The sequence below is a fragment of the Siniperca chuatsi genome, linkage group LG6 (assembly GCF_020085105.1).
Source record: "Siniperca chuatsi isolate FFG_IHB_CAS linkage group LG6, ASM2008510v1, whole genome shotgun sequence".
Classification (NCBI taxonomy): domain Eukaryota; kingdom Metazoa; phylum Chordata; class Actinopteri; order Centrarchiformes; family Sinipercidae; genus Siniperca; species Siniperca chuatsi.
Genome location: NC_058047.1, coordinates 18,122,684 through 18,135,348, shown reverse-complemented (window position 1 = coordinate 18,135,348; position 12,665 = coordinate 18,122,684). Strand labels below are relative to the sequence as shown.

The 12,665-nt window shown below is 38.8% G+C and overlaps 1 protein-coding gene across 3 annotated transcripts in view; it reads right to left on the bottom strand.

Moving 5' to 3' along the window:
- LOC122877558 (guanine nucleotide-binding protein G(q) subunit alpha-like) overlaps nt 1–11,483 on the bottom strand; it is a 36,310-nt gene extending 24,827 nt beyond the window's left edge. For 2 of the 3 annotated variants that reach the window (XM_044199279.1, XM_044199281.1), the window contains exon 1: nt 10,191–11,483. In XM_044199279.1, coding sequence (XP_044055214.1) covers nt 10,191–10,326 — 136 coding nt within the window. In that variant the 5' untranslated portion in view covers nt 10,327–11,483. The remainder of the gene's footprint in view (nt 1–10,190) is intronic. The other variant, XM_044199280.1, reaches the window with a different exon arrangement.
- Nucleotides 11,484–12,665: the final 1,182 nt, after the last annotated feature.

The window sequence follows — 12,665 nt, the reverse complement described above, 5'->3', positions numbered from 1 at the left end:
ACATATTTATTGCAGCTGATAAGAGGCAATTTTCTGTAGTTCATGCATGCACAGTTAAAAAATATTTTAAAATGCACCTGCATTGTTTTGAGACTTGAGTCAAATAAAGGGCTATTTTTCCATATATTTGTACATGTCATATTTCATCATTGAAGTTTTGTTAAAATATCGTTTCGTCTTGTTCTCATGAACCCAGTATCGTGTATCATCACGCCCCTATTAAAAACACATCCATCTCCTAGTTTAAAATTAGTCAGATGGACCAGTAGGCACCAGGCACCGTCTTGACACCTGCCAGGAGTCGAACAGGCCATTCCGTCAACTAACCATCCTTGTCATGGCATTTACAGCTACATCTTCATCTAATCACTTCAAAGACGGTCTAAATGACGGTGGTGGGAGGGACAGGGACCTGAGTCTCTCCTGTGCTGCATTTGGATGTTTGAAATGTGTCTGCATGGGGCAAATTGACTGTAAGAGCACATCTAGATCTAAGCTGAGAGAAAGAATGTGACAGAGCTAGCACAGGATCTCTATTCCAGTTTTTAGAAAAATTCCTGGCATACTTTTCCTTCTAAAAAGAACTTAGATGTCAATTGAATCATTTACTTTGGTTCCCATTTAATCAAAATTTCAGTATTAATCAGTATTTTCTACTGGACAGAAGTTTTGCAGTTTGCAATCCCTCAACTAATTCATCTTCAGCATCACTTCCTTCTTCCTAGTCCGAGACTTAGCTGGGAACTTGCCCACTTCAAATGTGTAAACATACACGAGAACTTTGAAGCTCCTTAAGTATCCAGACCTGTTTTTCATACACACACACACACACACACACACACCTGATAATACAAGTGCTTCAACTTATGGATATGTCATTCATATTTTATTAACATCAGGTCATTAGTATGTAAGTCAACAAACTGAAACAAGCCTAGGTTGCTGGTTAATTCAACAATTCATTCACAATTCGTCTTTTTTAATAACTTTACGTTATCTTATTTTTTTCTTGAAAAGAATAAACATCGTCTCACAGTCGCAACCCTCTGCCATAGACCTCAGACATAAATCACATAATCATAAAAGACATTAAGCGATATGAGATGGTTTTAATGGGGCCATACGTGTCAATAATAACAAGCCAAACAGGCGGTGACATGAGAAGCACTGGGCAGTCTTTCACAGGCCCGACGGCCACATAACTGCCGAAACTCTGGGTGTGTCAACATCAGTTTGCTCAACCAACAGAGCCGCCAGACAAATAGTGCAGAACTACAAACACCTACCTGTCTTGCCTTCGTACCACACTGTGAAACTAAATTTTTCAACTACGGAGGTGCAGAAACCTAGGACTGCATACGTAAATAGTCGGGATGGCTGACACAGTACAGCTATACTTATACTACACATTTGCAAAGTGGACTAACAAGTCCATCTTATTTATCAGAGCACTAATGGATAATAGGCTCTATTCTGGCTGGCTATGAGATTAGGCTACAGTCACAACTAATACCAATGGTGCATAAAAAATAGTTCAAGAAGATTTTAAATAATATAAAGTAAATAAATATCTAGCCAATCTAGTCTATCTCCTTTAGGTCAGAGGGAATTTCTTCATATGTTTATTTACTTACTACTTTTCTGTACTGTACTTTTCAAGCTACTGTCTTGTACTCTTGTAAAAGCAGTGGTATACTGTATGTGTTGCACAGAATCTCCTACACCTCCCTACAAATATAAATAAAGGGTACTTTTGCAAGGTGCTAGGATGGACCTACTGCACTCTATACTCTACTGTCTCTATAATATGGTCAGACCTAAATAGTTGTAGTCTGGAGCCCTGAAGACAACAAACACGGAAGTGGCCAAGCTTGCATTTTGATCAGTTCTCTACATACGGTACTGTTAATGCACATAAAAGCTATGTAAAAAAGAAGATGCAAACCTAGGAAAAAGGTAATACAGACAGCCACAGATGCCATTAAAAGCCATATTCAGGGCAAGTTTGGACATATAAAGATGCTATCCCTAGTCACTGGTAAAAGAAATTCAGACTAAATTAGGGATGCAACTGATTATTTTAAATGTCTGTTTATTCCAGAGCTGCAACAATTAGTTGATTAATTGATTAGTATGCAACTATTTTGAGAATCTATTAATCGTTTCAGCCATTTTTCTAGCAAAAATACCAAATATTCTCTGGTTTCAGCTTCTCAAATGTGAGGATTTGCTTATTTTCTTTGTCATATATGACAGTAAATTTAATATGTTTGGGTTTTGGACTGCATTTTCTTCCACAATTGTTTAACATTTCATAGAATCAATTAATCGAGAAAATTATCAGTAGATTTCAATTAAGTTATCTATCATTTTGTTAATTTTGTCTGCTCAACAGTAAAAAACCCCAAAGTATTTACTTTAAATTAATGACCTAGTGAAAAGTAGCAATGCCAAATAATTGAGTTAGAGCAAATGTAAATGACTTATTAATTATCACAACTATCAGTGACCATCAACTCAATCAATCAATTTCTTTAAAGTGTAAAATCACCAGGCGACTCAGTCCCAAAACACTTTACAATTAAAAAAATGCATAGGACAAAGATACAGCAATCAAATACAAATAATTAAAATAAATAGTTAAATAAAAACATTAAAACATCAGTTAAAAGGATGTTTGAATAAAAAATGTTAATAGAAACACGAAAAAAATAAACTAATGATTAACTAACTAATCCTTTCAGCAATATACTAGATGACAATTATAATCACCTAATGCCCAGCGCAATACATATAATGTTAGACCACCAATAGCTGGCAATGCTTGATGTTGACAGAAGTCATATTGGGCCAAGAAATAATAGATTTAGGCCATAATTTATTGCGCAGTGCAATGAAAATGTACTCAGTATCCAACTGATAGCTGTGACGTACAGCCAGGATAACGGGCTGAAAGGGTTTGATCTGTTTAGACACAGTTTACTGCTAAGTGGAACGGAGCTGAAATGCACGTGACTCTCATGGTGGATTGAAAACTATTTCAATATAAACCAAAATGCATTTGGCTAAACTAACTGGCAGTTAGTTGGCACAGTCACACCACAGTGACAGGTCAGGCTGTGTGAGTCTAACAATTTGAGATTTCTGGGAAATAGCTCACGTGGGTGATGATTAGCATTATCAACCTTGGCTGAGAGTCAGTCAGTGCAGTTAGACATACAGTTGTGTGAGTAAGGATACAGGAAGGCATCTGCCATCTCTGCCTTCAGCAGCGCTATTGTGCCTATGACGATAGCTGGGATACTACAAGGAAGCCCTATGCTGGCCCACAATGCTTGCACATACACACTCTCAGAAGTCTCTTTTGGGTAATTTTATCCTTTTATGTGTGGTTGTTCATCTGTACTATCTGCAATTTTGTTATTTCTACAAAACACTGCCATGCCTGTCGTTACCTTGGCAGCAGCTAAAAGGGATCCAAATAAATATGGCTAACACAGTGCTTATCTGCTTGGCTTACTGTAAGACTTACTAAGAGAAACCATAATAGGCGTAGGTAGGCTCCATGCATGAGACATCCTTGGGTGTTGCCAAAAAACAAACACTCATTAACCCAGATACTACCGACCTGTTTGACAGACGAAGTGTGTGCTCAGTGTGTGTGTGTGTGTATACAGTATCCTGACTCCCATTTCAATTATGAGTTCAGGTATATATCCTGTGCTGCCTGGGGCCTTAGCTCATTCAGGTGTACAGAATGTGCTCCTCATATTGTGGATTTGAATCTTCTCTTTCCCTACCTTCTTCATAGGGAGCTTTCACGTGACAAGTGCTGTGTTCAGGTAACCGTATTTGAAAAGGTGAATGACAAAACTAGATGAAAGTTCAAACTATTATAGCTCTGAGCTTAAAAGTTTTTCAGGAGTGGTTCCCTATACTAGACATAGCATTGCTGCTGAGTAGTGCATCAACATTCGCTCCTTAAAAATGTATACAGATGGGTGACAAATTAAAGGAAAAACCAACATGAAGTGTCTTAGTATGGAGTCAGGCCACCACGAGCCTCCAGAACAGCTTCAGTGCTCCTTGCCAAGTCTGTGGAACTCTTTTGGAGGGATGAACACCATTCCTCCAAGATTTTCCCTCATTTATTTAAACCATCTTTATTTAATCAAGTATTACCATTGAGATCAAGATCTATTTTGCAAGAGAGTGTTTCTATGTACCTGATGAACCAAAAATGCTTAATTAATATTCTGAAGGGTGTATTAATTTTTAATGACTCAAAAAACCCATATATGTGTATGTAAAGCTAAGTTATGGGATTCTATACCCATTTTGAGTTTATTATTGTTGTTATACTAAAGCAGCTATAATTCATAATTTCATATTAACAATGGGGCACTGTCCAATAATGTCACCGCTCTCATAGCATCATTTTTGGCTGCAGCAGGCAGCCGTTTTCAGTGAAAAAGCTCTAAAAACCCACTGTACACTACCTGTTCAGCACTAAACAGCAGACAGACACAGGTAGCAGCTAGCTGGTGAACATAGTGGAGCATTTAGTAGCTAATGAATCATGACCACAAATGAATGCTAATGTTGCTATGGTGTCAATTTGCCAAAATATAAACAAATATAAGCTAAAAAAACTGGGCTTACATTGTACCCCACAGCGTAACTCACAGAATCCATTGAAACATTATTCTTCCTTTTTATATCCTCCAAAGTGTCATGGGAACTGTAGTTTCAAAACTTGAGCATCACTGTATTCCAAATAGAAGACAAAGAATAGACAAAGAAAAATAATAATAAGATCCATCCATTAATATCAACATTTTTCATGTTTCATGAATATTTTTGACAGTCCTAAAGCAAAGGGGGTTGTTGGGGGGTGCAGATGTCTCGTTTTTGTCTGAAGGCTCACAGTGTCTGTGTATGGTCTAGGCATAATATATGGCTTTTGCTGTGTAATATGGCACATTTGCTCTTTTTGTTATATTTCTTCTGACATAAGCATGGGCGGTCTTAATTTCAGGCAAGGCGACGCACCTCTGCTATGATGCTCTGCTGGAAACCCTGCATTTGTCTGGTGGCTTACAGTGACAGAGTTTCCTAAAAGCTCTGGATGACCGTGATCAAAAGGCAATATTTGGCCATTATGGTTATAAAAGGATGAGACACAACAATTACTTTGTCAGAGACTGTTCCACGAAAGTACACAATGCTGACTTGACAATTTTAGACTTAGTAAGGAGAAGGGAGAGATGGCTCTACTTTTTATTTAGCTTGTAAAACGCATTACTCGTTTTAATATAGTATTGTGTGATTTTGTATTAGGCTATTTAATGTAGGAATCAAAACTGATGCTAGTAAGGGGTGAGTCAAATGTTCCTGACTTGTCTGCTTTGTATCAGGTTTGTACAATATGAATACACTTACACAGTACAAGAAAAACTACGTAGCATTTGTGCAGTATTGCATTAGTACATGTTTTACAGGTTTGTCATCCATGACAGACTTAACCTTCAGTCAACAGCAGATCCACATTGGAAAAGTGAAAGTCACTGTGTTGAGTCACTGTTTGCACACTGCCACAATGTGCAACATAAGATTTTCCTTTTCTAACACTAACCTTTTCTCATTATAACAAGATACTTTCATGTTATGATTTATTTTTCTATAATATTACGACATCATTTTGTTTAAACAAGAAAACCTCATCCATTGGTACGTAGTTACGTTTCTTGTTATAGTAGAATAACTTGGTATGACATAATCCAGAGAAAAATGCATGACAAGTACCTAAAAATATAATTGCCATAGCAAGAAAAGAGGCCTTTTTACAGAAACTGATCAAAATCAACATTAAGGGGAAACAAACAGGCCTATTACTGATAACTCTGACCATTGCCATTGCACAGGAACCTAACTTATCATCAGATCCTCTGTATACTTTGAATTTGGCAGATGCACACTAGTCAGTAAAGATACCAGTGTGAAAATCAACATCAGCAGTTTTACACGATCTTACTAACGAACACTATCATTCCGACATTTTGAAAAAAGGTCCTATTTAGTGAGGAAAGCTCTCAAACTGGCGTTGTTACTGCAGCTCCCTGGGCTCTGGCTGTACATATTTAATTACTTGTGACTTTCATTAGCTACAGAGCAGGCAACAGAGCACGCCTCTGACCCCGGTTCTCCCTCAGCCTGCATGTCTACCATGCACTAGCTGACCACACCACTGAGGAAAGCCAGCCTGTTGCTGATAAACAGCTGGAATAATTGCCTCTGCTTAAAACATCAGACAAAACCACTAATGCTCCTTATAGGTCGCAGATAAATATTTCACACTGCATCAAACCAAACTTTAGACAACTATAACCATTTAAATAAGAGGTTTCAAGCTTCATATGCAATTTAGAACCGCATAACCAACAAATGTGAGTCAGAGCAATACCAAGGTTGAATATTTTCAGCTGAAAAATGAAATATTTGGTTACAGCTGCAATATTTCTGCTCTAACAGCAACATTAACAGGCAAATCACTAAAACTTTGTTTGATAACGTTTGTTGGATTTCATATTTTTGTCAGATTAGAAAAAAATAATAGTGAATTTAAGAAGTCACAAGCCACTGTAGATAAAAGATTCAAGTCATGATACATATGCAGCCAAAAACATAATAAAAAGCTACAATTTGCATGAAGGTCTGTAAAAGAATCAAAGAGCACCATAATAGGTTCCAAATGAAGTGAGACAACCAGAGTGCACTATAACTCACACTGTAGCTAGATAGTGCTTAGATCCTTTTCACACAAGCTTAAATAATGTGACAGCAGACTCCCACCACAAGCTGAAACAAAAATGGCTCCTGCAATTCGTACTTTTAACATTTTCATCAAAACATGAGTTGCGAGGACGGAAAAAGGGATGTCTTCCAAATCAATCTCTTTCAATGAGTCACCATCCCAGCATCTCATCTGTGAGCAGGAAAAGCAGGACAATAACAATATGTTTCTACACCAACAACACTTTTATATTTCTAATCAATGTTTGGCAATATGTTGGCCAACAGAACCAACAGGTGCCCCTTTTGTGTGTTGCCAACCATGAACTCACAAGCAAGGTTATTTCACAAGTAGAGAAGTGCTTTGATATCATGTAGCATTCAGTCTCACTGAGACATCATATTACACCAAAATATCCCAAGCCTTCAGCAGTTTAAAATCTCTTATTTTATATTAGTTACATAGCTTAGCATAGATACATCCGGTTTATTATACACGTGCTGACAATATCTAACTGAGGTCTTGATGACAAAGGAACTGGTGGTTAGCAACTTTCAGTAGCCACTCCGACTTATTCACCAGCCAAATATGATTAGTGGTATCTTGAGCCCGGCCGATAAATCGGTATCTAATATCTCAAATAACAGTATTGGTATTGACTAAGGGTGCTCTGACTGATCGGCCACCAATCATAATCAGCCAATATTCGTTCTAGAAAGTCTGATCGGTGGTCTCTTTAAAGGCTGATCAGAAGAGCTGATTAGATGACGCAATGCTGCCCAGGTATATTAACGGCCGGCGAGCAAGTGTTTGCAGAAACACACACACACACACACACAGAGATGTTAACTGGTGTCATTATGACGCAGACACAGTGGAAGTTTTACAAGCATTGACCAGGTAAAGCAACAGTGAACACACCAGTTGGTGCCGACGTCATTCGATACCACATTGGTTTCGATCGTTTCGATAGGCTACATCATTAACAACAAGCCTGCTCCACACACGGCTCACCTACTGTTGTGAAAATGGAATTGCGGGTGAAAAAAAATCCAAAACGGGAGCTGTGTTTTTTGGACGACTTTATGAAAAACATACTGCTGACGAAAAAAAGTCAACAGGGAAGACAAAGGGTACACGAATATGACAGGATTTCCGCCCACAAGGGATAGAGAAAGAGGCGGGGTGGGGCAAGATGGTGTGTGTGCAGACCAGAGGTGTAGGTGTGTACTGAACAGAAAAGCAAGGTTAGCGGATTAAAGTAGTTTGTGAGTAAACACTAAAATAACGTGGAGAATGAAGTTGAATTAAAATGGTGAAATAAGAAATAACCTACTAGTTACTCTGTCATTCTGTGGGAAACACTGTATATTTGTTAAGCTCTAAGCTGCTCCCAATTAACAAGCATAGGCTGCTATAAGTTGTATCTCTAAGAGAGACAGTGGAATATGTTGCACATGTTGCCTGCCAATAATTAAACAGTTGTCATTTCATGATACTTTCTCATCTCTTAATTTTAATACTTAATATACAATGTTGTTAAGACTAGTTAAATAAATAAATGATGCTACACAATAAATAGAAGGCTTGAAATAGACCCTGTATCAGCCGATACTGCTTCCAGTGATCGGTCCCGAAAATCCTGATCCGAGCTCCCTTAGTATCGGCCTCAAAAATCCAGTATCATCTAGGCTGTAGCAGTATCTTACAATCCTCAAATCAAAAGGCCCCATTTACACATTACACTTGCATAGGTAAAACAGACTTCAACAATGTTTTTGTGGATAGAGGGTTTCTTAATGGATCTTTTTGAAAAAGTTGTTATGGTCATGTTCTAAGCTAAATAGGCATCCACTACTGTACTTGCTAATACAATTTGAACATCTCCTTAGGTTAACAAAGCTATAACAATAATTACTTTTTCAGCATTCAACAGGTACAGCTCCCCTGAGGTTCTGACAGCGATATAATGTCTCATAAATACAAATTGTTTGAGAACAGAGACAAAAAAAAAACGTTATTTCTTATAAGCTGCTATTCCGTTCAGTGTTGGAAGTTGTTGCAGCTATGAGTGAGAACATCCTTAAAACCAGAAAGTGCGAATTCAGTCACTTGTGAAAACCAACCACAGAGTTGCTGTAGTGTCCTTATAGCATGATACATATTACCTGCTAGCTCTGGTGATGCTGTTCCATAGCTAACCCTAAACTTGAACTTAACTGTAGCGTGGAATAAACAAAAGAATAGCTTCCTCAATCAATATAACATTACATCAAAAAGCACAATGGCTCTGCTACTCTTCTTTAAACACGAAAATTAGTCTGCGGATGGCACAGCCTATTCTCCGGAGAACTGTTATTTCCCACCTCAGTGAAGGCCTTTTCTAAACCAGATACCAAGAGAATGCTCTCCCTTGTAGCAGACTTAATTAAAACCAGCTCTTTTTCATTATATAAGCCATGTTTTACAGGCAGATAAAAATATGGTAATGTGGAAGAGGACTACAGGAAGGATATTAATATGAGGGAACTGTTGACAGCTGGTTATCAAAAGCTTTACTTTGTCAAAGTCATGCTTGATAATCTATGCAATTCAGAATTAGTCCTATTCTTTTGACTGACTACTAACAAATGCAGAGGATAACTTGTAGATTTCTATGACTTTAAACAGAAGAGACTACTAATGTTACAACCCGTTTTCTACTTCAGTTGTGTGTCTGGTGTGTATAAAAACAATTTCTATTTGTGTTTTGTGAGTTGGAGCAGAGACACACCATGGCCAAAGTGAAGCCTGAATAACCGTCACATAACTTGCCTGAAAAGGCTGACATGTCAAATACCCTCAAAGCAACACAGCTACATGCTAATACAGGAGAGTCACCAGGTAGTGAAGACAACTTCCTGCCTCTATTATCTTGTGAGTGGTTATCTAACTTGTCTTGTTTATAGGTCTGTCATAAACCTGACAGGCAATGTCAAAGGGCTTTTACATTAGCCTTGGAGAAGCAAAAGGACACCCAAAACTGTGACACAAGCTGTTATCTAATCATTAGCTGAGGAGTTCTTTTCCTGTGAGAATATATATATATATAGATATAGAAAGATAGATAGATAGATAGATAGATAGATAGATAGATAGAGAGAGAGAGAGAGAGAGAGAGAGAGAGAGAGAGAGAGACCATGTGAACCACGTTTGACTTTTGATTTGCATATCTCATCACAGACAAATCCCGGGTAATGTGGCTCGCGATTGTGGGTGCAACGTTTTGCATGCAAAACCTTTACAATACAATCAAATCAACCGCTTAGGCACTATCTTGGTTTGTGTGTGTATCAGATGTAGAGATGAAATGTCTAGCCATGCCAATGTGAGACAGTCTTCGACCATGCAGGCTTACCCAGCAGAAGAAGCTTCAGCTCCCTTCTTGCATCTCTCTTGTCTCGCCGGAGTTGTTTCTCGATTTCAGCGTTGATTCGTTTGGACTCCTTCGCCTCCTCACTCAGGCAACAAGCCATCATGGAGTCTAAAGTCATCACCGCATGAGCTGAAAAGCCCGTCGGACAAGGGGCGTCGGGCTACACCTGACACAAAGTCTCAAATAAATGAAACCCCCTCTGAGCAACAGTCCGTTTTCAACAAGTTAGATCCAGACGCTGATAATCGAGCTCGATGGGTTTGCTGCTTGGTGCAGAATCTGGCCTTCCTTATTGATGGTAAAACTGCTGTCAAGTGTCAAATATTTGACAGCTTAGTCAAAGTTGTGTAAAACCTCAGGCTATAGAGTCTGATCTCAGCTGATCACAGAAAATATGCAATGCAACATGTCCGCAAACATCGTAGATGACTACCGAAGGTGCAAATAACCATTTTATTTGATGCACTTTCAAAAAGAGCTGAAATTAGTTTGATGAACGTTAACTCAATGGCTAGCTTGCTAGCTAAATGCTGCTACCGTTAAAACCAAGCTAACGTGACAAGTTGATGAATTTTCAGTGTGCAAACGCTTTTTAATCCCTCTCCCGCGTAGCTGGTTAGCCCGTAAGCCTAACACTCATTAAGAATCCGGTTTTATGTCAAACTACCAACTTCGGTCCTAGAGACAGTGGGACACTACTGGCTGCGACTGCCACATCTGTACAATCCCTGTGCTGGTTGCCCGGCCGAGTACAAGCCTAGTCGCCCCGAAACCACCACTGTACGCCCGCGCAGTGACAATGAGCGCCCGTCAAACTGTCCATCTACTGAACAAACAGATAGGCTAGCCCACTGCTTTAAGCACTCGACGAATGATAACCCTTTCAAGCGATCTAAATGAAACTACCGCTTTACAATTGCGCTCAGATCAGTTATCCTTTTGCAGACCGAGGCACCCAGTGACCAGTGTAGCTAAATGGGCAGGCTAATTGTTAGCTAGCTATGTTAGCTCAGCTAGCCATCTCTGGAATTGCACCCAACTGGCTAAAAACCAGAAAGCTCGGCCTGACAGAGGACATCCATTGTATTAAACGAGTGTTCTCCAAAAGACCTCGCCAGGACCAAATCCTCAAAATGCGAAAACGTCTAAATGACAGTCAAATGGACCCTTGTAGTCCGTGCATTTTATCGCTCCTGGTATTTTTTTTTTTCCTGGTGGTGGTGATTGCTCTTCGTCACCCACTCCTCAGCCCCGGTATGGCGCTACTGCTGACGTCACTTGGGATATAATTAAATGACAGAGGCATGGGCGAATGAAAACAGAGCTTGTGGGCGTTTTAGGCGGGTCTTCATTGGATGGTTACCTTCCCAAGTTTGCCTGAGAGGAAGTCTTCCTTTTGGAGGCGTGTCAGAGAAAGCAACTGACATTTGGCTGGACGGGCAACGCCCATCTCCTGTCAGAGACCAGCACACTGTGTGTTCATCCTGAGTGTTTCAGCTGTTTGTTTCTGATGATCTTTACAAGAGTGTCACAAGTTCACTTATTATTATTTACTTACTATTCAAATATCTGTGTGCAAGCAGTAGTGGAAATGAACTAAGTACATTATCTGTACTTAAGTAGCCTACAATAAGGAGGTACTAGTACTAGACGGCTACTTGGTTATTTCCATTTTAGATTTCTTCAGAGGGAAATATTGTACTTTTTACTCCACTACATTTATCTGACAGCTGTAGTTACTAGTTACTTTTCAGATAAAGATTTTACATTTAAGAAAACGTAATTTATTACAAGCGTATGAAATACAATACAATGCATTGCTAATGATTAAACCATTGGTTTCCAACCTTTTTGGCTTGTGACCCCTTACAAAATGTCAGTGTCTAGTTGGGACCCCTTGTCACGTTTCAGATGTCTTTGAGTTGTTAACAGTTCATTTAAATAACTGAACCCCAAAGAGATAAAAAAAAAATCATCCAGTGACGCTGTAGGGGACGCACAAAGCTTGACGCAACATTTCATGCCCAAAGGACACCAAAATCAGCAAAAAATGCTGCAAAAATATCATAAATATCATAAATTACATACTTCTACCACATTATCAGCTCTAAGAACACCTTCTCAACAAACAAAACAGGTAGCATCACAGATACTGTCAATATTGGACATGGCTTTCTTTCCTTTTGTTATGGATGATAGGAAGTAAAGTGTTTCGTGTTTTCCAGTAAACTTGGTATTAGAATACAGAAAGTCTCATATTTACTTTGTAATGTGATGCATACGATACAGGATCAAGTCAAAGAAACAAACAGAACAATTTCACAGTTGTTTTCCTTTAACATTTAACACCTGGGTAGCTGTGTACTGTCAACTACAATCAGCTGAACATCTGTAACTTTGTTTTCTGATTTGATGATATGTCTATGTATCTGTCTCTTAAATAATTCTTGGTTAACT